Source organism: Falco peregrinus, chromosome 1, assembly GCF_023634155.1.
Source record: "Falco peregrinus isolate bFalPer1 chromosome 1, bFalPer1.pri, whole genome shotgun sequence".
Classification (NCBI taxonomy): domain Eukaryota; kingdom Metazoa; phylum Chordata; class Aves; order Falconiformes; family Falconidae; genus Falco; species Falco peregrinus.
The window spans coordinates 106,928,802-106,954,465 of record NC_073721.1 but is presented as its reverse complement, the minus strand read 5'-3'; the positions used below and the strand labels follow the sequence as shown (position 1 = coordinate 106,954,465).

The window sequence follows — 25,664 nt, the reverse complement described above, 5'->3', positions numbered from 1 at the left end:
TCTATTATTATATTAATATAATATAAACCAATAAAAATAATTAATAAAAAAGACACTTGAGGGTTTAATATTTAGTCTTTGATCCTTCACACCTATGTGGACACGCTAAACCCCTGCATTTGTGAGCTATCTCAACACTGTCTGCTCTTGTCCAAATGTTCAGTAAGTTGGTATGCTTGCAGCACAGGAGCATTACTGAAAAACAGTATTCAGATACTGTCGAACATTAACAATGTTTTTTGGTTTCTTTAGAAATCTTGCTGTCTGTATTCCTAAATTTGCAGTACCTCAAATCAAAAATAGGCTGGCAATCTTGATACTGTGTATCATGAGATGCTTCTTTGACTTGTTTGCTTATCTTCCCTCCAGATAAGCCCTGCATACACATGTCTTTTTAATATTAGTGTCAGGAATTCAGTGATAGTTGAATAGACTGTGCAGAACCTTCAGGACATTCATATCAAACTTTTCTGAAGGAGCAAAAGTAAGCTCTCAGACTAGGATAAGAAAGGCTTTAGTCAACAGATAAAACTACTACAAATATTTTAGCAGTTATTAATGCTCTAAAGTAAAAAGTCCTATCTTTTGTGGAAGTTTGGAAAAATACTGAAATCTACTTACTGTTTCTAAAAAAAATTAGGTAATTTACTTTGTATTTTAAACCTGTCTGACAAAAATTCCTCCAAATAGATAAAAGAATGTGAGATGTTTGATATGAAGAGCAATTAAAAGATAGATTTTAAAATCATACAGAAAAAAAACCTTTGGAGTTTGTTGAATCTTCAATTTCTTGGTTGTCTGTCTCAGGATGAGACAACACAATTTTATTTTCTGTAAATCAATATTAAAACGTTTGTCTTTACAAACTAACCTTATGAAAGGGTATCAAGCTGTTCACAAGACAAGATTCTTCACAGCCTGGAAAGGTAATCCACAGTCTGATCTGATTGACATTTTCTTCCACAAGAATGTGCTTACCTAAATTGCTGTATGTAGCACTGCAAGGATTTAAGTCAGGAGAATTTGAAGTTTCTTCCTTTTCTTCCTCCCCTTGTGGGACATGGATAGATGATACTGGTATGACCGAGGCACTGCCACCATTGTCCTGCTTCACAAACACGGCTCTAGGAACACGAGGGGACAAATCCTCTAGTGTCGTATCATCGGGCACTTGACTGAAACAAACAAAATAAAATCACCTGGAGACCACAGCTGGGTACTAGATACTACTGGCAAAACACCAGATTAGGCATTAAATACCTTCAGGAAAGGGAATGAACTGATGAAGAAATAAGCTCCTTTCACCCTCCTTTTTTTAAGGACAACTTTCTACAATATTTAGTTTCCTTATTAAGAAGAAACAACTTTTGACTGAAATAGTAACGTGCAGTAGTTCAATGCCTTTCATACAAAAGGGGTAATAAAATGTTTTATAGCTAACTACACTCAACACGTATGCATATATATAGGCAGGCATGATTCTGCATAAAACATGTAGGACTCATAGGACAGCAGCAGAGTTGAATGTACTTTTTATCAAGCAGGACAATTCTGCTTTAATCAAAGATACCAAGGTAAAGCAAGGGGGCTGCTAAGTCTCCATAAATGTATAAAACTTTAATGATACATTCATATACCAGTAGGATTTAGGGAACTGAGACTTTGGGAAACAGACCAGTAGCTCATCTAAGCCAATAATCTATTCCCTATATAAAATTTTCCAGGATTAAAATCTAACTGCATTAGGCCAACTGCAAAAGGCCATGACTATACTCCTCTGTGCTTGCTCTTAGCTATGAAGTTTTAATCAAACAGTGATGACTTACAGCACAAAACTGTGAAAATCATGGATTCAGTCCGTTTCCATGGATGTATTTATTGCAGTATGATTTTAAAATTATGTGTGTTACATATATATATCCACACACACACACGCATATTCAGGTTTATTACAACCCCCCTAATCCTATTGAAAACATAGTGGCAATTATCAGTAATATGCCACAAAAAAAAAAGTCAGAGCAATAATATTTCTGTGCCTTTATGCTCTCTCACTCACAGAAACAAATACTCGTTATAGGCCACATCTCAAGGGCATATATCCTGTTCAGTAGTTCTCATTACTACAGACTGATCAAATAGAACAGCAAGAATTCTAAGTACTTGTGACTTCCACAAAGGATAGGACTAAAACTCCTCCTTCAAAAGATGATCACCACATCAGTTATGTCTACAGATATTTAATTTTTGTGGTAAAGATTTAAAACTTCCTCAAAGAGTTAACATGAACTATAGGCATATGTGTCTCTATGCCAAAGCCAAAATACTGAAAATCATGATACACAATCTTCTAGCAATCCCAGACTACAGAGATTAAAACATGCCAATACTTTGCATAACACAAGACCCCATGTACGGTGCAGCGCGCACATGCTGTTTCTGCTCAAGACTCAAGAATTTTAACTGCACGCTGATACAAACAAAACTTATTAGAACTTGTTAGTAAAAGAGAAAAAATGGCATAAGTTCAAGATGTAATCTTTAGTCAGCATAAAATTTTTTGTTCGTTTTTAGTACCATGCATAAGAATGGTGTGAAGAACATTCCATGTCCCGTAAATATATCCACATTAAAGAGTTAACCTAATATAATTCCAGAGTAAAGCATACACAAAATCAAAGCAGTAACAAGATGATGAGAAATTCAACTAAGGACTTGTAGCTGCTGTAAATCACATACATACCTGCATTCCTCAGTAAGAATGTTTTCTTTAAGCAGAAATAGCTTTCTAGTAGCTTTACAGTTCTATCATTGCCACAAACCAGGAATTATGCTATCTCAAAGTAATTTTTTAGTATTGATTGGTGAGGTACAGAACACACCCGTTCTCCAAACCAGACACATGCAAGCACATACACTAAACCTAAGCTGAGAAGCATTTGCCAAAGTAAACCAACAGCTAAAAAGGAAGAAAGAAAAAAATACAACTCACCCACTGTACTCACTCACACAATTCCCCATTAAAGGAAATTCTTTCAGTGCCTTCTTGAGTCTTTTAATCATGTCTTGAAACTCTGGCGAGCCATTGATTCCACAGTGTTCTGAGGTGCTACAAGTTGTGCAAGCTGTAAGCAACAGGGCTGAACTCTGCACAGAGTGATTCACCTACTGCACCTTAATGTTTACCTTCGGGGGCTGGTCCCAGGGACTTGCCAAAGGCCCCAGGAAACCAGTTAGTTACAGCCCTGCCCGCTTAACTCTTTCACTGCCTTCGCAGATGAAAATGGTTCAGTCTACTACATCGCTGTTTTGGTAGACAGCTATGGTCTTAGTCATCTTAATTAGGGGGAAAGCAGGTTCAAATTTCAAGAGAAATTTTAAGAATGTAGACTAACTTTACTGTTAGATTTAAGTGAATATTTAGTGTCTGAATCTAATATGTTTTAAATCACAGCAATTAGATGTCAGGCCATGAAATCTGTGGGGAAACGCTTCCCCATACTGTAGCAGCGAAGACTGAGAGCTCAAGCGTGGGTATGGCAGCGCAGTGCCTCAGCGGGCACAATGCCAACCTGTTATCAGCGCTCAGAGAACACAGAAGGAACAAACAGGGAAAACATCCTCACTCAGTAAAGCTACCAGAGGCAAAATCCCAATTGCTTTTGCTTCATTAATTAAACAGTAAAACCCACTAGTTTCGGAGGGAAGTAGAGCAGCCCCGAGATTAGAACCATTACAGCCCAATTTTGTGTAACTTTGTATCTGCTTGTTGACAGCAAGTGATACTTTAAAGCTAACTCCTTATTTGGGGTATTTACAGATATTTTGCCAGGATGGATTCTTTGATGCCTTGCATAAGAGCACATATTTAGCTTTTACCATCCTGGGTGTAGCCTTCTCTGTCCAAGCCTTTTTCTTTTCCCGTTTTTATTTCAAAAACAAACTTCACAGGACACAAATTACCTTAGAGAACTCTGCTCCCTGGGCACCTGTGGCTGAAACTCAACAACTAATCAGTTAATGGAGAGATCAGCCCTCTGCATACAGAGAACACGTTTATTTTCCTGAGAAGCTGAGATTATGTGCAGCACAAAAAACTTGCCATAAAGATGACTGTCCTTCAGATAACATCCCACTGAATTCACATACTTGTCATTCACATGTGCACAAGCTCACCATTTTTTTAAAAGCTACAAATGCCCTTAATTCCTTCCTTCAGGCTCTCCTTCACAGTTTTTGGAGGATAGCCAAAAGATGATGTGGTCTAACTTGCCTGGGTCTTCTGAGAATAATAAGTATCCAGAAAGCAGCCTGCATAGTGCATTATTTTTTTGTAAGGACGGTGGAATTACAGCTATTCCATGACCTGTATTTTCCTCTATTCAGAAGACACTTTCTCAATAAGTAATAAACCAACAGTGAATATGAGGGAGATAAAGTGGGGCACTTATAAGGAGAGATTCCGAGAGTGCATTCCTGAATTAGGATCAGATCTAGAGGTCAAGCTGACGGAGTGCAGTTCTGTGCAGGACAGCATATAAATCCAAGTGGCAGAAATTATTGACAGAAACACAGAGAAAAGCTGATGTGGCCTTCAACCTAGCTGAGACACTGATCTCCTCCCTGAGTGGACATCAGCAAACCAGTAATCAATGGTAGTCCTACGAGAGCACTCAATGAGGAAGATGACTTAGTTTTATGAAAAAAAAAAAAAAAAATTATCTGTGTATTTTGTAGATATATTTAGTTTCAAAGAGGTCCCTTTGAGAACCCTGAGCCCTACACTTTTAAGCTAACAAAGCCAATTTAAAACCTAAATCAAGTGAATAACATTCAAGGGAAAATGCAGAGAGGTTAATGGCTGCCAAAGGCCACCTTACACAGGAACTTCTACTTAGAACACAGACCACTTTATTTCTGCAAAAACTGAGTGAAGATGATTGGTGCCCAGGTTTCAACCAGAGTACATTATGGGTACAAAAAACCCATTCCAGTGGCTGATGCAGTTCAGTTCCTTATCACCACCATCGGCCAGAAATAGTCACTTAAGAGGAAAGTTAAAGAAACTTCTCAACTGACAGTCTGAAATAACCAAGCCGTAAAGTTTATTTCTAATTTTTATATTTAGAAGTCTGCTTAGTCCTGAAGCATGAGGACATATATATATTTTAAATCTTGTATAAGGCCATGTTTGCATGGATAAAGGGAATACATTTGATAATCCAGTAAAGACATCTTGCTAAGCTCTTTGGTGTCAGTGAAACTTAATGGCAATGAGTTTCACAGATTAACTGTGCAATACAAAAAAATACATTTTCCTTTAACTACTTTAAGTTCTCAGTCTTTCCGTTTTACAGACTGTATTAGAGGAGTTAAGAACAATAATGCATGATTTACCACTTCTTAATCTAATTTTATAAAATAATAAATGGTAAAATCCCTTCTACTTTGTTCTTTAACAGTCCTCAGTGTTTACAATTTTTCATGTAACATGTTACCAAACCTTTTGCTTAATGAATGTGCACAATTTCCAATTCTGTTAGCACAGACATGTTCCAGAGAAAAACCTTGCAAAAGTTTTTCATTGATGAAACAGGGTAAGGTAGATGGTTAATGCTTTTAAAAACACTGTTGAGCACTGCTGAGTAGGGTAAATAAACCTTGCTGATACCTAGAAAAAGGCAAATCAAAATAGATTTGCAAACAAGGGGGAGTTAATAGTTTCACCTGAACTTTTCAGGTGAGAATTTCTGCCATTTCAGTAGACTCACTCAAGCAAGAATTTTCTTTTCAGCTGTAACATCCTTGAATTCTCCTCACCAATTTATGCAAGCTACACTTAAAAGGTTTTGGATTCAGGTGAGAACCTTACCCTCAAGACTTATACAAGAGGACCTCTAAACTGGGAAGGACTTTGTTTTAAATAGAGCCTTACAGTGATTTAAGAGATTTTGTTCTCAAGTAGTTTCTGAAGCAGCTGTGGAATCTGCAGGATTGGATCAATGACAATGAGAAAGTGGAATGTGGCAATGGTGGTTGTTCCTGCTTGTCTCTGGATGTGATCCTGATAATAATATATGACCCCATTTTTGAAAAACAATTATTCCAGTTGATTTTACTGAGTAATCCGTTATGACATGCATATTCCGCTAGATATACAGAGCACTCAGGGTAATTTCATGGCTCCTGTCCCACTGCATTAAGAGAGCCTACATGTAGAGCTCCATTGCCTATGGTGTTCAGCTTCTCAAGGTCCAGGCCACAGAGGATGTGCACTGTGGCACATCCCCAGCCCCAATCATCTCTATTTATTTTCCTTAAATAACAGTTCATGGCATAACAGAATTACTAAAAAACCCACTGAACAGACAACCCATTTGGGGCCTTTTAAGTCTTGATGCTCTAAATCACTGCATCAAAATTGTCTTTCTCCATTGCCTGTACATGGAAATTCAATCCCTAACTCAGATTCTTGAAATCACATTTGGCTTACTGTAATTTAAAGCAAATAGTGTAAACAGTTGTCAGCAAACTCAAGGCAAGCAGCACAACAAAAAGCATTTGAGGATCACTTACACCAAGGGTCTTCAAACTATAGCCCGTGGGCCGGATACTGCCCCCCAGGGTCCTCAATCCGGCCTCCAGTATTTACAGACCCCCCCGCCGGGGGTTGGGGGGGAACCAAGCAGCCGCAGATGACTGCCTGCCGCTTCATCTGCACGCCGGCCCCTGGTTAAAAAGTTTGAGGACCCCTGACTTACACTAACAAAATGTTTCCATGGCAGGTAAGAACTGTGGAAGTTTATGGCCAGTTCTCTAAAAGATCCTCATCCGTCACTGACATTTATATTAAATTCAGGGGCAGCAATCTGGATGGAAGTTACTCAAGGTGAACCATTTGTACTATGGCTGTGGCACTGGGGTAAGATTTAATGGGCAACATGACATCTCCAAAAGCTCTGTTATATATGTCCTCTGGTAAGTATAGAGCCCATTAAACTGTACCCTGAAATGCCCAGGGGCTATTTTAAGAGAAAATAGCCTTAAAAGAATGAAAATTGCTGATGTAGTATGTAACCGCAATGGAGAAGCATGCTTTTTAAGAAAAATATTCAAACCAGAATTTTTAAAAAATGCATAAGCATTTCACTCCTTTCAGAAGTTACAACAGGACAGTGCTGTTCTGTAGCTACAGAACAACAGAACTCCTACCTATCGATTATGAACTCAAATCCTTTTGACAAAGTTAACAATTTTAGGAATTAGGTTGGCAATCCCAACTAGCTAGGGAGAAATGTGTACTTATGCTACAGATCTGCTAATAAGTTAGAATTAATTAACTTTATTTGATTTTATAAAATCATTTAGAATAAGAAATATATTTTAATGAAACCTGTAGTTGCACAGTAAAAGCTGCTATGAAATCCTTTGTACAGTCCTGTACCAAGGCCAGAAGAATGGGCTAGAATCACTGTTTAAAACTTAGGTAACAAATTTGGGATTTTACAGATTTCTTTGTATTTGACTATTCTTCTGTATGTAGAAAGTGTATTGAAATATCAGAATACAGAGTTAATGGGAACTGGGGAGAGTCGACTGGAACAGCTTGTAGTTACCTGCCAAGAAACCGTGAACTTTAGTAAAAGGTAATTCTGGCAGGGGGAGATCGCGACCGCCGACTCACATACCACCTACCCAAATCGTACCCCAGACCCATTTCTGGACCTTTCTAACCTTTACTGCGCAGAATCGGATATGGGAGGAGAGTATGTTAATGACTTTTGGGAAATACTATGATTATGCATGAATACTTAATGAATATGCATGAATAAGTTCTATATATGGTGTATGATTTTGAAGCTTGGTGTGCGTTGATCGTGAGAAGACTCACGCACCCAGCCGTCAATAAAGAAGTGTCTGCTTATCTACATCACATTGGTGTCAATAAGTTCTTCATTCCGAGATTTCGGTAACACTTACGTAAGCCAGAATGGGATGGATATACAGATCTCACTACCTGAAGGAAGTATTTCAGTAAACATACAGTTTTATCTTTAGTTCATCCAAGACTGGCCCAAAGATCCTATAAAGGGAAGTTATGGTTGGCTGTGCACAAATCAGTTGTACCTTGACTGACAAAGGCACTGCCGTCAAAAACGTTGCTGAATGAAGTTTTAGTTCAGCTCTGATGCGGTTTATGAAGATAGGAAAGGAAGCATCGGAAGACTGTGCTGCAGTTCTCTTTTAGGAAATGTCTCAATCCAAAAAGCTGCTACTGGGTGTAAGCAGTGATCTCTCAACGTAGGAGAAACCTTTATCCTGTGAAACTCCAATATGTTGCTATTGGAGTGTCTGATACACTAGATAAAGCCTTTTTAAGAATCTTTGTTTTAAATCTATGTGCTATACCACCTTCATCAATTACAGTGACTTAGGCCAGAAGTATCACCATGTTTTCTTTTTAAAGGTCATTTTTAGTTTTTCCCTGAGAACAACTGCTGCATCATGAACAAGTGTTCGAAGAACACCTATTTTCATTCCAAAATGATAAAGCTGATGTGACTGCTGATTCTTAGCAAAAATTAATCTATAAATTTTTAGTAAATTTAATACATTAGCATTTGCTAGCTCATTTTGTACCACCATATGTGCATCCTGGCATCAAAGAGAAGGGAACAATCACATGGATAAAACAAAACCGAGTTCTTTTGTGTAAAAGAGAGACAGTTTTCAGCTTTCCAAAGAACAAAGTATTTTGCAAGTACTGTTGAAAGGGAAAAACTGACCTTTCAAGTGACAACTTTAACCACAAAACAGGGCTGAAGGTATTTATGTTATCAAACTTTAGCAGCTTCGTAATCCACTGCAAAGTAAGGAAATGCTGTATCTTCATTTAATATGCTTTCAAGACACACCCACTTCCCCATAATCTGACATTTTTAAAGCTTATCTTATTTTCCAGGTCATTGGTTTGGTTTTTAAGCGAGTTTACTGTCGCTGGCACTCTGAGTTAGAAAAGTGTCACATTCATTGATAGGTATCTTCACGTCTTTTGTTTTCCTCTGAGCCTCTGCAAGCTTAACTGGAGATTTTAAACATCATCTCCATGCACATACTTTAGCCTGAATTATCACCATCCTCTTACTAATACCTGAAGAGTCAACACAAAATAACCACAGCCTCTCATCTGTTATGTCTCCCGTTTGTGCAAAAAAGGGAGCTGACAATCCAATACTCACCTACTAGGATATTAAAAACAAAAGCCGAAACCCTTTACCACCCCCCCCACCCCCCCCCCCCCCCCCCAAAAAAAACCAAAACAACCAAGCAACCAACCAAACAACCTAACTTCATTTTTTGGCACTGTAAGGTTTCATTTGGCCTCTTGAACAGTATTAAAAATTAAGTAAAAAACCCAAATAACTTAAGGCATCAAATTGCATCAAGGTAACTGAATATAATACAGAAGGATAATCACTGTCCCATGGTCCCACAGTGTGTTTCTCAGCATCTCAGTGTATTTTCTTTGAAATTTGTAGAAACCATAGCACAATACTGTTAGAAAGAAGAAACTGCAATTCTAGCATTTGGAAAATTCCAATTTTCACCAGGGAAAGTTGTGAGATACGGTTTTAGTCAGCATCATCACAACTTGCAGAAAAATAAGAGTAAATATACTTTTTGGAATAAATGAATGAGCCACAACAGAATGACCAACTGCCTTCAACAGTACGGGCTGAAGGTATTCCAGTAATAGTGCAAAAAATATAAAACACAAATTGTAAGAGCACCATCTCTAGGGTAGTCTAAGAACAAATGCCAACTGTGACCACAGCCATTAGCCTGTTACTGCCCTCTTACCACTGAGACAAGCAGCTGCTCCTTCCTGGCTGGTCCCCCTGTCTGATCGGGGAATTGATCTGGCTGAAAAATAGCTGCAAAGTTATTTTTCTCTTGGATCACCTCCCCAGTCTGGTTCACCACAGGTGACCACATCAACAGTCTTGCCAGCACAAGAGCAAGGCACTAAGGTGGGAGCAAGTGAATCTCCTGATGGCAATGTATTCGGTAATGCTGCTAAAACCCCAGCTGGGGACAATCTCCTTTTCTCTAGGCTCCCCTGAAGACAACAGAAAACATGGGTTCCTCTCAACAGGGGTTGAGAGCCAAACTTCTCAGATTCTTTAACTTGCTCTTAAAGCTGCCTACTTCCCCCCATTTAATTTAGGGTAGGTTGAGAGAGACTACACTCCCATCAAGGGTTATTCTAGCCCCGGGCACATTCCCCACTGTTTTCAACCTTAAACTGTAACATGCACTGTAAATACAGGGACTCTCCCTTTGGTCAGTGCCCACACCCCTCTGTTGTGGTGTACATCTTGCAGGGATGCTGAATGCTTACAGCTCCTACTGACTTTAATAGCTTGTGAAAGCACTTAATGTTTCTGAAACTCACATCCAAAATTTGTACTGGGATTTTTTTTTAAACACTATTTATTTTCACTTTTTTTTTTTTTCTTTAAATAAAAATTTTTGGGCCTGAGACTACAGTTCATGTAAGTCTGCAGAAACTGACAATATGCTAAGGTTCTGGAAACTATCCTGTCTTGTATTTGGGGCAATTACTTCAAATATAAATCTACAGAAACCAGCTGTACATCATACTATGATAAACCTTACATTACAAAACCCAAAGCTGTACATGTCTGATTAAAGGCAAACAGTCTGAAAAGCTAATCTTCATGAGAATGCTGTGTCAGTGTTCCCAAGATGTGATTAAAAAGTGATTTAATTACACTCAGTGCAGATGGTCACTCTTGGTTAGTTTAAGATATTGTTACTTTACTTTAAGAGAAGCAGCAATCAGTTTATGGTAAACTCGAACTATGCTCACAGAGAGATTTCTATTAGTTTAAGTCAACTTTAAAGCCATTTTAACTAAAAATCACTGTAACTTTCTTGTATAGACAACAGAGAAAAAACCCCAAAGAACACTGCCATGATACGTTTTCTGAGGCTCACACTTTACAAAATTTTTTGTTTCCTACCACTAGGTTATTATAATGAATTAAATAATGCCAGTTTAAAGCTATTTTGGAACTGGTGTATGTAATAATATGGAAGACTTATTCCAATACGTCCACAGCCGCGGTCTGTACTCAGTGAAATGCATACTATGCCCACGTGACTGACTGCAACAAATGTCTCCAGTCCTCTTAGATTATGCACTATCATGAGCTGTAGGAACGCAGTGGTATGTTGAACACGATGTGCACATGGAAAGTAGTACAGTTCTTCGTGTTCTGAGACAACGAAGAAAGCACGTGTACCCTTGGAAAAGGGAATAAGCAGACCTTTAAACCAGACAGACAGACCTAAACCATCCAACTACCATGAACTTAGAGGGGTAAGATAAGTATCTACTGGCCAAGTATTTTCACAGGAATTAGAACAATGATTCATTTTAGTAAATGCCGATGTAAAAAAATTTAAAAATTAAATGGCTGAACAAAATTGTCGGGCAGAAATGAAGCTCTACTGAATCCAATACTGTTAGGGGACAAAGTATATTCATTGCTAAAGGCCTTATAAAATGGAGATAGATTATTTTATAGATAATCTAATTCTATTGTTACTTTTTCACGTGATTTATTTTGGGACTGCTGCAGTGATGTTGCAGTGTAGCATCAAGTTAATTAGCATCTCTTATATTGGGTGTGTGAGACAAAGTTAGCACACCGCCTTTTATGAGTCACTGATAATTTAATTTCTATTGTACTTTTCAATAGTTGCCTTCTATTTCTGCAGAGACATTCTTTAGATTCCTATAACATAAGATGATTTTCTTAAACTAGGAAGTCATAAAAATTTATCTGATTCAATGTAACATGGCTACTGTGACGTATTAGTGAACCTGCAATACAAACTCCAAATATCAGGTACTGTTTCTAGTAATTATTTGTTTTCTTTTCTGAACGCAAAGATTTAAAAAATATGCCTTAAGTTACCTAAAATAAATATACTTTGAAAAAAATTGCACTTAAATTAACAGAACTGCTTAATTTCTTCAACTTTCAGCTGCATATACAGAACATTCACAACTGACTAAGTGACTAAAACAGATGAGCAGAGTACCTGGGGAATTTCTTGGGAATCTGAGGTGGGGACGGATGGCTTGTTATTTTCCGTTCAGAAGCCTCTGGAGACTTTTCTTGCATTTCTTCTTTGTCTTCTGCTAGCACATCTGCAATAGCAGACTCCACTCCACTCTTGTTTGGATGATCAACCTTTGGTTCACCTTGTGCCGGTTCACATCTATACATGAAAACAATCGACGGCTTCTCACTGGAGTCTGACTTTGCCTCACTGAACCAGTGATGACGTTGAACTGGAGGAGGGGGGAGCATATGTATAACAGTTCCATCAAGACCCACCAGTTTTCCTTTCTCCCTTTCTTTCTCTTTATCCTCATCATCATCAGCTTTCCTGCGGCGGAAGAAGCTCTTAAATGATATCCAGCGTTTGGGTTTCACATCAGCAGCTCGCCGACCTTCAGAATGAAGGATTGACTCAGCCTCTGTTGACCTGGTGGGACTGTTTGGTTTGGTCCAATTGCTGAAATGTCTTTGCAACAAGTTACTTGCATGATAGGGTGAAGAAGTGGACCTTGGAGGAGGAAATGGTGGTGCTTGCTCCGTTTTGGGACTTGTGGTATTTGGGGTGGCTCTCACTGGTGTTGGAGAGCGAGTGGCAACTGGTTGTGAAAGTGAGTCTTTCTGCATTTTAATGGCAGTGTTTTCCACGGTCTTAGCTGACTCTGTTTCAGACTGTGATGTAAACAGCGATTTGGGTCGTACCAGGGTGTTTTTAGTGGCATCTGCATCAGGGGGCAAGGAGTACAGTTCTTCGATGCTACAGGACTTGGGTCCGGACCGAGGGGTTTCTGGAGGAGACTGCGGAGGCTGGATAGAAGCCACAATCTGTGAAAGCACTGTGCTTGCATTCTCTCTACTGCTGCTGCTGCCAACAGAAGCCTCTGGTGTTACATTAGGTTTTGCTGCAGGCTCCGGTGCTGCCTTTTGCGCTCTTGCTGGGGAGCTGTGGTCAGAATGACTTCTCTGTGGGGACATCTGACTTTTACTGAGACAGCTATTAAACTCTTGGACCTTCTGAGCCACAGAACCCAGCCTGCATTCAGAGCTATTAGTCACCCCCTTTGCCTGGGAAAATTCAGTGGGTTTACCTTCTATGGCTTCTGTCATTTTGCTTTCTGTTTCTATTTCTTCATATGTGTGGCTTATTACACTAGTAGTTTTATCTTTGATGGATAGCTCTCCACTGGTCCCTAGAAAACTTTTATAGATAGCCAGGTTATCATACGCATTTGGATTGATTACAATAGGAACTTTAATAGCATTTTTGGAACTCTTAGCGTAAGTGGGTTCATCGTGAATGATAATAGGAAAAGGTGGCATGCCAGCATTATTGTAGCTGTTGAACTTTATCTCAGATAAATTCGGAGACTTAACCGGGATAGTTTTTGAGGAAATATTTGTAGCTGTCGGTGAAGTAGGAGCTGACTTGTGGCTTGTCTTCCTGGGAGGAACAGAAGGTCCTGAGCTGTTAGCCATTAACTCCACCTTAGGTATCTTTTGTCTCGGACTAGTACTAGAAGTCCACACTTCTTGATATCTAATTGCACTGGATTTTTTCAGGTTAGTATTTACTCGTATAGGTGACGCTGCAGAGGATGTAACAGGCGTGCCTGGAGTTACTGGTGAGCTTGGGTTAGATGACGTATTTTTGGTTTCTGAGGTTTCAGGCTGATTCTCCTTACATTCATTGGTCATGGCCGCTGATACATCTACTACGGTATATGGCTTGCAAACTGGTTGTTCCATATTCACCACCCTGTAAGGTTTTGCTTGTTCTTCCACAGGCACCAAATTTATAGTTACAGCTTGACCAGAAACATCTGAAGAATTTTTATTCTCTTGCTTATCAGTCTGCACAGCAATTTTGCCATCCTTCTCTTCCAGTCGGAGTGCAAGGACTGTCTTGTGAGTTTCTAGACTTTTTGGACCATTTCTGGGAGCTTTTGACACATCTTTCACTTGCTGATTATCACAAAGACTTTCATATTCTGATTCAATCAATTTGAGGTCCTGAGGAGTACTAGGAGACAACCCTCTGTTACTGAGCTTCTGTGAAGAACTGCTTGCTGTTCCAGAATGAGACTCTTCTGTCAAAGAAGAATCAGGAGATGTAGAATCAGAAGACACCACGCTCTGCATGCTCTCTTGCCCATAGAGAATCACAGTTTCTTCCCCATAACCATTTAAAATTTCATCGTAACTGTCGTCATAATCTACTGCACAGATCCGCTGGAGAGACTTGTTTCTAAGGGGCACAGTATTCCATTTTTTGTCAACACAGAACTGAACAGGAGATAGGGTGTTAGCTCTAAAATTAGCAAAGCGAGGTTGGCCCCTCATACGAATTTCCATTGCTAGCAACTCTTCATCACTTTCATCCCAGCTCTCATGGTCTTCTTGCATGCTGCCAAAAAATGTGTCATCCTCACTCTCATCTCCACTAGAGAACTCTGGATAACAGAAACGTCCACCTTCATTACTTATTACTTCAGTGCTTCCACTCAGAATAACGTGCTTACTGTGTGAATCCTTCATACCACCCATCATGCAGCTTGGAGGGATCTTTCTTTCTAATGATCTTTTATAACAATTATTTATTCTTCCTAAGAAAGTTTCTCTTGAGTTCATTTCATTTCCAGTTAGCTGAGGTGTGGTATCCAAACCCACAATCTCCTTCAAAACTTCTGTCAGTCCATTGTTATTGTTACTTGGTATCTTACCTACATCATCGTTGTTGCCATAAGGCCTGTGAACATGGCTATAACCTTCAATTTCATCTTCATTATTATTGTTCAGTGGTTTTTTGTTCAAGACAGCTTTGTTTCGGTTCCACCCTGCAGGCACTGATTTATTCTCACAATGGTCTGGTGTGCTGATTTCACCACATACACCCTGTCCATCTACTACCATCATGGTGGGTTTCACAGCTATAGTGGGTTTCTTTGCCACAGGTGGTCGGAAATTTCCTGTATTTCTCCCACGATGGCTGTTACTTTGGTTTGCATTGGATTTCAGATTTCCATGCGTGAGATTTTTTTTTTCAGATACTGGGGGTAACTGATGCAAGCTTTTGGGCTTGAAGCAGTTCTTACATTCACCAGGTTTCCAGACGTGTTCAGTGAAAGTGTTGCAAGCAGACATTTTCCCAGAGCTCTGCGCTTTATGCTGTGCTTGTTCAGTGCATGGCAAGGACTTAATTGATATGGTTCCACTCTGTTCGCTTAGAATGGCTACTGTTTTGAGCAGTGATCATTCTGAAACACAAAAGAGAAAAAGGGTAAGAACAGGGGAAAAAAACCAGGTTGATCATTATATTTAGATTTTCTACACTGTGAACAACTTGGATTAAGCAAGTAGCCTTTTACTGACATCTTGGCTCTTTTTACCTAAATTTACAAAACTATGTAATTGAAATGCAAAAAAAGTTGCAGATATCATTCTTCTCATACATAGAGAATTAAAACTTTGGCAGCTAAGTCCTGTATTACTGAAGCAGAGAAGAGAGAGCAATGGCAATGACTGAGAATTTAGAATAATTCTCTTGACTAGTTCAGGACCACTGACCTTTAATTTTGTCCAATAAAACAAATGCTAGGAGAAGGATATAAAACCGAAGATTAGTGCACGTTGCTTTCAACGCAACTACTTGAACATGAGACAGGAAAATATGTTTACTCTCCCAAAAGCAATTGAGATCATTTGTTCTAGCTTTGAATGTGTATGAGCTCATCTTAAGTGACAAAGTATGTTCAAGCAATTCCAAACTCTGCCATTTTAGCACTTCCTCCATCAGAGTCAAATTATAACTGGACAGATAGTGGGTTGAAGGGACAGGCTGGACTGCTATGCTAGAAAAGTCAGATAAGAATGCTGGGGAAACCTTTCCAGAAAGTCACTGTTTCTTCCTCCTTTAGCTTACAATAGTGGCAATACACCATTCCTATAACCTCAAAACACAGCTGTGGATTTTTAGTTCCCGATTTGTTTCACACACAGCTTTTCTACCTAGCCCCTCCAGCAGTAACAACTCAAAAATAACTGAAAATACCTTTCAAAGTGAACTTTTTTAGTTCCTGAAACGATCAGCCTTAAGTAAAGACCAAAGATGAATGTGCTGTGCTTTATAGTCATTAAAGTATCCAGGATTTGAGAATTCCATGAATTAATGCCTGAAGATTTTAAGCCTGCTAAGCCAAATCCACAAGTCTGGTCTCTTCATCACTGTTGTGTAACTCAAATTATTGGAGACATTTTACTGAGGTGAAAGAATCTGTACGTCCGCTGCTGCTTCTCTAAACACAGGCATTGAGAATCAATCATTTTCTGTTCTTACAGGTTTTGGGTGAAAACAGACACGCTGATTACACAGGTACACTGAAAGAGTATTACTGAACCCATTTGCTTAAAGATGCAGCTCTCTCTAGAGCCTGTGGTTCGTAACTCAGCAGCAGGATAGCTATGCTGGAATTGAACACGGGCACAGCTGGTTTTCATCAGTGTAGCAAACAATAGAAACTATTAGTACAGCTGACACTTGTATGAATTTGTCAGTCTCCTTACATACTGTGTGTTTCGAGAAGGGGCTGCCCTATGCTGGGAAACACCAATATAGCAAACCTGTTCCAACACCAGATGGGGCTGAAGCCTAACTCCGTTAAAAGTATCTTCAGACACATTCCTGGTACCAGGGCTATCAGATTTCATATGCTGACTACATGTTTCCAGACAAAGCTTTTTGCCAAAAAGTCAGTGCCAAAAGCTTTCTCTACGTGACCTAAGAGATAGAGAATCTGCCAGATAGAAATCTGCCCAAACTCTCAGCCTGTTTTGTATATACAGAGTAAAATACCTTTATATTGTTTTCTTTAATCTCTGCCAAAATCTGTTGCTTCAACACTCTGCAAGCCCATATATTGTAAGCAAAAAAACTACATTAAGAAATAATTCCCCTAAAATCAGAGACAGAGTCAGTGCATGCATGCACATACTATAATTTTATACTCCAGTTAGCTCCTTTTTTCATGTATTTAACAAATAAAAGGAGTAAAGTTACACTAATGAGGAATCTACAAGAATGTTTTCTTGCAAATTATATTTTTCCATTACATAAAACCTCTGAACAATTTAAAAGGGTTAGCACATGCAGGTGTTGCTTTTAAGATTTAGCTGACTGATACTATTTCTCCAAAACTGCATAAACTGCACTTGCTCTAGAATCTTATCACAGACTAGACAGCTCTACGGCCTTCCAGGTCAAACATTTACTGCTAATAATTTTGGGGTAGAAATAAGAAAGCACTCTATTGTACACCTCTGTATGAGTACATTTTTATGTCGTACCACTGGCATGTACAAATGTTGTACCTCTCATTTGCTCAGATACATTGATACTGATCACTTTGCCTCTATCCTGAGTAGGTGCTATGCTCAACATATGAATGTGAACTGCAGGAAACTTAGTAGAACCATAACACAACACTCCAGTCAGAGTGAGACCTAAAGCAAGGTCATACCTCTGTGCAAACATACACTGCATGTCCCCGGAGTACCACCTGCAGCAATTTAGCTTAAAAACAAAATACATGTTGACGTGTCTGGGTAAATGCAGATATGCAACTCGTACACAGGAAATACGTGACATGCACAGGTATTTTAGATCTTTTACTATTCAATACAGCCACACCCTCTAACATGACTTTTGACACAGTCTGTGACATAGACAAGAGCCACTGGCTTCTCGGATTTCCAACTGGCTTTGGACATGCAGAATGAGCAATTCCTGTAGAATGCTTTGACGCTGTGACAAAGAGGAAATATATTTCCTCTTGTCTGAAGGTGTGTATCTTATAAGAATTCAAACATCTGTGCTACTTTCATACCTTGATATCAGAAGCACTCCTATGCTATTAAAAATTACATTCTTTAGACTTGTACATGTCTAAACAAGTATTTGCATTCTAAAAAAGATTCAAGCAGTTTCTTCATTGCTGCACAACAAAAAGCTATTTTTCTGATGTTTTCCTCTCCCTTTAAAGAAAATACATTTACTGTTTCAACTACAGATTCTCTATTATGAGTGCTAATTACAGTGAGAGTGATTATAAGTGACGACAGAAATTAAATCTTTCAGTATTAAAAAACCCCAACAAAATAGAACATTTGACATGTTCAGGCTATTGCTTCCCTTGCTTTAACAGCAGCTGTAATTTGGTAGAGGGCAGCAAAGTCCACTGAAGGGAATAAAAACACAAACATAACAAGAAAAAATATCCTGACATTGTTAATTCCTAGATTCTTATCACTACTCTCCAAACCAAAGAAGGTCCAGGCAATCACACATCAGATCTCATAAGCTGGTAGCGATCAGGTGTCATCTCTTCTGTAATTTCCCTGCTTCCATAACAGCCCATGTAACTGCCAAGGAACAGGAATGCACACTCTACAGAGCTCAGGGCTCTTCTGAAATGAGGAGTTCAGATGACAGAATTTACTGAAGATAGTCAGTTGTGGTAATTGATAGTCAATCCAGGCAGTAACAACCTCAGATGTTAAATACAAAAGAGGACTAGGCTTTTAAAGAAAGCATTTCTTTAACGTACAGTAAATATGTAATATCAACATTGGGATACAGGGATGAAACGCACGAAGTCCTTTATGTAAGTTGATAAGCATAACTATTCACAATTTATACATGGAAACACTGCAGTGCATTGACGCTATGTAACTAAAATTCATCGAGTCAGTGACAGGAACAAGTACAGACAGACAAGTTCTGCTCCTAATGGTGGTGCTGCACCCAGCAGATTGTGCTACTTTATTCACTGAATGGCTGAGTCAGCACAGATAGTTTATCAGCTTTAAAGGCCAAATCACTCATTGTGTAAATAAGAATAAAGCTCCTCATCTCAGAAGTCACACAACTGCACACAGGAGGGCTCAGCCTAGCACTGTTAAGTTGGTATCAAACAAACAGAAATGCAGAAGTGTATTTCACTTTCCAGGTCAGAGGGAGAAGACGACAGATTCAGAGATTAAAAAGTAATCAGCCGAGATATCCTTATGCCAGGAAACTGAACCTTGCATAGAAATGCATAACTGTTTTTGCAGCTCTTATTTGTTGACATTGTCTTTGTGGAGTGCACAACGATAGCAATAAACATGCATTTCAGGCATTTCCCCTTTGTTCTGAGTAATTTCAGGCTGGCAGGTCTCCTTTAGATGCATGCTGGCTGAATCACAATGAAGGCCCTCTTCAGTAATACCTTATACTAACATAATTCAATTAAAAGGAACTTAATTGATGTGCAACATTCCCTAAAATTACACCTTTAAAAATGAATAATCTCAGTAAGTACCAGATGGTGACATGCACTAATTAATCAGGCCTGCTCAATGAATGAGCATATTAAAATGAATGCACCTATTATATATGTTTTCAATGCTGTATGCTTCAAAAAAACTCCCCTTAAATGAACGCCTGCTGTATTACTGAGCAATATGCAGAAGTGTGCATTTCATCATTTGTATTAGTAACCCTATCACTCTTGATCTCTTTTTAGATCACTAGATACTTGGTACAGATTTCCTTTTGTTTGTCCTCCTCCAGGGAAAAGGTGTTCAGCTTTAGCATTGCTACCCATGGAAATGGACCTACAATTTTTACACTGCTGAATAAATTACATTGATCAGCCTTCTTATCAGACAGCAGTCCAATAAATTGTTACTGATCAACCCACAAACCTCTCATCATTGACAGGCCATGTCCTCAAGACTGAAAAAAAACAGCAATGGAAATTCAGCCTAGGTTTCCTATATACGAGTGACCAAACACCATAAAACCACTATGGATTTGTGGTTTTGTCTAGCCACTTATGGGGATCTGGTCACTGATCATCATAGACAATAGCATAAATCTAACATAACACGACTAAAGTGATGATTATTCTTTGCCAGTATCTGATCCCTGTTCTTGTAAACTTTAATATAATTGTGAACATTTTAAGAGATCTTTTGGAAAAACTGAAATCCTCCAACTTCACACATACAGTCCTGCTTGGGTGGCAACAGGCTATAGAAACGCTCCATCTCCCAGAGAGCATCAAGACTTACTGACTCAGGGCCACTGAACCATCTAGCCCAGAAAACTGGGACCACAAACGAATGTGACTTTCTAATTAGTAGTTTTTTGTCCTTCATGCAACAAAATTTTTTTTTTCTTAAATTTTACATCATTTGTTCAACTTCAGAGGCAAGCAAAACCCCAAGTGAAGCTAACTGCAACATCTGTTATGAAATACAACCCAGAGAGAAGAGCTTGACAGCCAGGTAAGTCAGGGTCCCAGTCTGAAGGCACACTGAGAAACACACTTGTTTACATTCAGTACCCGGAAGCACTGTGAAGAATCTTGCAGTGCTTATTAATGTATGAAATCAAGCAAAATAGCCTAGGAAAAGAAAAAACAGATAACAGTACCACATACCACAGCAGAGTGTGGAAATAAAAGCTAAAGTATCAATATTAAAAACTGTGAATAGCAAGCTCACAGATCTCGCTGCACTTCACAAAGGTGAATGAACATTTTACAATATAGATCTTTGTAGAGAGGAATGGTGACTCACAATGTGGTGAAAGACCAAGAAATAGACCCTGACTCTTAAGTGTGTTGCCTAGTTCAGTCATGACACTTACTTCACACAACATATGCCAACACAAAATGTGAAACTACATAATGGCAAACAGCATTACAGACTGCCACGATTTTCTTCCCAATGTGGACTAATATTCACTAAATATCAGACCACTGAACTGTGACTATGCAGATAGCACAGATGGAAATTTCCATAAATGCTAGTAGGCATTATAATTTATGTCAAAAAAGGAAAAGTTCTATCTTGTTGTACATAGTTTTCTCAGTGTTTTTTCCCTTCCAGTTCTGAACTGAGTGCCCTGGTAACTGTCCAAGGCCATAAAATGACAGTTCTGCAGAAAATGCAACGAATCCGCAGTGGATATTGAGGAGGCAATGACCTAAACTAAAAAGTTGCCAACTTACTTAAGAACCACCCTTCAGTGCCATGGTACCATGCTACTGAAGTATAAGGGGTATGAAGGATGGAGAGAACAACAAAAATCACTTCTACTCCAAGTACTGGGGGAAAAAACCCTAGCTGTAAACTTACTGCAAGACAGAATGAAACAGATCAGGAAACTAACTTTGAACTATTTCTGGTTTTAACCTCTCACACTTTATTTTCTCTCCTTTATAAAAGATTTAAATTACATAAATATTTCATAAAACTAAGTGAAGGAAACCCTTGAATATGTTTTTTCTACCCAAAACTTGTAAGAATAAAACATAATAGAAATGACCAACAAACTGGAGGAAAAACTTGCCTAGGGCTAGACAAATGTGTAATGCTTCAAAAGAAAACAAGCATTCTTTACATTTTGCTTAACCCAAATAGATAATGCCACAGAGCAAGGAAAAGGCAAGAAATATCCTCAGGATCTGCTCACAATCTGATTAGATTCTGCATCATCACATTGAGAACACACAAAACAATAATAAGGACAACCTCTCACATCTGGTATTGAGGCCCAATAGACCAGCCAAGGCATGTATTTGGATATGAACTCTTCTGAGTTCCACTAATAAAAAGAGATTCTTAACTAGACAAAACTATTAAAAAGTATTTTTTCTCTCTTTCTGGAAAAAATATATATCATCATTTACCATTAATAAAACTTAAATTTATAACGACAATTCAGACATATATATATGATCATATATATTATAATGATCATTCAGACAACACTGTACAGCATATTCATTAGGGATACTTTTAATTACACATAAATTTATTTCTAATTTTTTACTTCTGTAAAAGAAAAACCTGTAAGATAAACCAGACTCATAAATAGTTTGTTTACCTTGCTTCCTAAGAAGGGCTGTGTACAACATTCCAAGATCTAGCAGCAATTAAGAGTAAGCACATCAGCTGACAGGAACAAGCATGATCATTTGAAAATTTGAAAAACATGTGAAAAAATAATCCTCAATTTCAGCGCATTCAAGTTTGTCCCAGCTCTATTTAAGCAAAATTACGAGAATTGAGGCCTTCACAGCATACTAAAAAAATGGACCGGTATGACCATACCTTGACTAATCTAATTACCTTTGATTTATCTTTCCCAGGGCCCACTTGAAATCCTGCCCTGTGATCTTTTTTGACCATTGTTTAAGCACATGAAAACATCTAGAGGAATAAACTTTACCAAACCTTTACTAAACCTCTCCAGAATGTATTCACAACAAACAAAAAAGAAATACCTGAAAAACATACTGCTTCTATAGTTACAAAACCCAGTAATGGTTGTAGTTATCCTTCTGCTGAGCCCAGCTTGAGAATGAAAACTGTATCATCACTGTATTACTGAATCCATCAACTCTGCAACTTCATTTTACTTACAACTCTCTCCCTTGGACTACTGCAACCTCTGGCTCCAAAGATCTTTACGCTGAACCCTTGATGCAGCAAAAACCAAAATTGCCAAAAATATATTAATTTCAGTTTAGCAAAGTAACCTGGGGATAGCAAAATACAAAATAGTATTAGAAAGGATATGGAGGATCTTCCTAAAAAGTACCCAAAGACAAACAAAACACCAGGAGCAGGTAATACAAGATTTAGGATTGCAGCCAGTGTAAGAGGTCAGCTACAATATAGAAGATGAAACACATTGCAGAGAAGCCAGATGAGTATTCTTCACCAGCCTCAATCTCCACAAGAATGTTATGAGTTAAAGACCTGAGAGAAGTAAGTTTGAAAATCAAACATCATCAGCCATTATAAGAAAATAAGATCAAAAAACCTGATAAATTAAGAGCAACAGCACAGTAGGGCTAGACTGCGTAAAGCCAAGAACCATGGAGGAACTTGAGAACCAGGTGGCTGAGCTACACCTAAAATTCTGTGGACCCTTCTCAGAACTCAGTACAGCAAGCAGCTAAGCACAGTATGAATGGGACGCCTTTTTTTATCATGACTTCTGTGAAGGACACTTGCTCTTCTTCCTATGAAATAATGGGCAAAAGAGAAATGGCACATTTTTATTTTAAGTTTTTAAGAAGTTATCACAAATTACTAACATGCAAGTGGTGCAACAGAATATGCAAGGCAACTGGCAGATTTATATGCTTCCAGTGCAAGAAAATCAACGACATTATTTACTGAATATTGTGTTCAGGTCTATTCATGACATCTCAGGAAGAAATCCAGCATAAGACAACTACAAAAATATTTTAAGGGATGAAAAGCTTTCCATATTAAGTGAATCAAAAAGATTAGGATAGTTTAGTTTAGAATTGAGACAAATAAAATATTGTTCTATTAAATGGTCCATCACATAAAGAAGATAGACTGGGTGTTCCCATTTAGTATCTATCTCAAAAAGAGCAGCAAACCCAAAGCAGCATTTTTAAATCAGTAAAAAGAAAATTATTCCATACAAAATGCTTCCCGAATCAAGGTGGCACTGAGGTCAAGAGGTCAGTTAGATTCAGAAAAAATGGGCAGATGTTTATACATGGGATGAGACACTGACAGTTGTATTAGGTGCGTAAACCCAAAGCTTCCAATTTCAGTGCTTAAACAAAGCATGAACTATTTGAGATCAGAGAAAAATTTGCTGGTTAGTGGATTACTCCTTCACTGTCCATTTAGGAAGTTTGGGCAGCCTGAAGGACAGGGCCACTGCTGGAGCCCAGGTGCCAGACCACAGGCAGCACCGTTTCACTGTCCCACGCCCCTGGTGCTATGCTGCGTGCAAGGTACCCGTCTCGTGAAATCATGCCCCAGCTGGCACTCTCCTCACACTCACAGATTCCATTGTCCCACTTCGCCAGATCTGATGCACCAAAGAACCACAGAATACAAGATGTTGTCTTAAAGGTTCCTGGTCTATAATCTTCCATCCAACCTGCACTACATATCCCTTCCACCTCTGTATGGCACATCCCTTTTGTTTAGGATTTTATCTAAGTAAGCCTTCCTTTGGCAAGGCCCTTCTCAAAATTAATCTCTATGATAACAAAAAGGAAAAAAAACGAATCAAGTTATCAGATCCTACTCTTGGAAGTGTTAAGTTCAGTACAGCAAAATAACGAAACTGTGCAACAATACTAGTATTCCACTACCTCCCAGTGGTAAGTCCTTAGTTTTCTCCTCCCATGTTGTTTTGTCACTCCTGTGCCAGGCTTATACCTCAGCCCTGGAAACATTCTTTGTATTCATTTCTACTTTTTAATACTACAGAATCCTGTTTGATGCCGGGCAACTGGAACCTCTGGCTACAAACTATTTGGGCTAAGTGACTGTGTGTTATACTGGCACACGTCTTGCAATGATCCATACAAATCCATAGCAGTGCGTAAGTGAGATGGTGGTAATTACAAAGCTAAGAAAGCCAGATGGAAGTCTTACAAAAGATTAGTACTGTTTGAATGTTGTCATACTGCAAGATAGAAAAAATCAGGATAAGATGACAAAGGAATGACAGAAAATGGGTTTTTCTCTACAACTAACCTAAACAATTTAACTTTTGAAGACACATGCATTACTAGTTTATGGTGGAAAACATAAATAAGCCACATACTGATACCTCATTCACTACTTGGTGGAGCAAGTGCCTGGAAAGGGCTTGAATGTACAAACTCCCCATAGTTTCCCATTCCACAGCAACCATCTCCTCCCACTGCCTTCCACTTGGTGCAGGTTTTTTTGCCTTGTTCCTTGCATCTATGATCAAAGACAGACATTCTAATTTGAGGACCTCTTTGATAATCTTGAGAAACTAGCTACAGGTATTTTTTTCGGTCATCAAAGCTAGTTCAAGCAGCTTATTCTCACTCAGGCTGCTCTTCTAATTAGAATGTCATTTATTCATCCCAGTAAGCTGCTTTATCAGGCATGTTGAATCCTAGAAATTTTAATCTGCAGTCATAAGCCACAGCAATGAAATGAGTGATGAGCTGTAAATAAAAAGGTTAAAGATACTATTGTTTCCTAGCACGTTAAAAAAAAAACAACAATGCTACTTCACAACAAACATTCTTAGGTACTCCTTATGCTTTGCTTAGAATCCATCCCCATATAATAGGAAGCTGCCACTGGTGAGAATACTATCAGGGATAAAAAGCACCATCACTGGTGAAATTCAGAAAAGGAATTATCACATACTGAAATTGTATGCTTTAAGCATAAACAAGAATAATTTTTTTACTTATTCTGATGATTAAACTGTTGTGTCTGACCATCTTTTAGCATAACACATATCCAAACACCATGACTGTGTTCTCTGTAGTTTCTCTACGCGCTACCCTAAACAGATCTCCACTACACAATGCTGCTTGCAAAGCCATACCAATCAGGGGTAGGAAAAGATGCTATAGCAGAACTGTGCGTGCACAGGTTCTCACACAGAACTCTGTTGTATGGGCAAAGCAAAGC

At 38.6% G+C, this 25,664-nt stretch overlaps 1 protein-coding gene across 6 annotated transcripts in view; it reads right to left on the bottom strand.

Moving 5' to 3' along the window:
• Window positions 1-25,664, bottom strand: part of PEAK1 (pseudopodium enriched atypical kinase 1) — a 119,970-nt gene that overhangs the window by 23,009 nt on the left and 71,297 nt on the right. For 2 of the 6 annotated variants that reach the window (XM_055805532.1, XM_055805547.1), the window contains 3 exons: window positions 12,136-15,409; window positions 2,993-3,109; window positions 979-1,175 (listed from right to left, as the gene is read on the bottom strand). In XM_055805532.1, the coding sequence (XP_055661507.1) occupies window positions 979-1,175; window positions 2,993-3,109; window positions 12,136-15,296 (3,475 nt within the window). In that variant the 5' untranslated portion in view covers window positions 15,297-15,409. Of the gene's footprint in view, window positions 1-871; window positions 1,176-2,992; window positions 3,110-12,135; window positions 15,410-24,816; window positions 24,954-25,664 lie in introns of all 6 variants that reach the window. The other 4 variants (XM_055805541.1, XM_055805562.1, XM_055805556.1 and 1 more) reach the window with 4 other exon arrangements.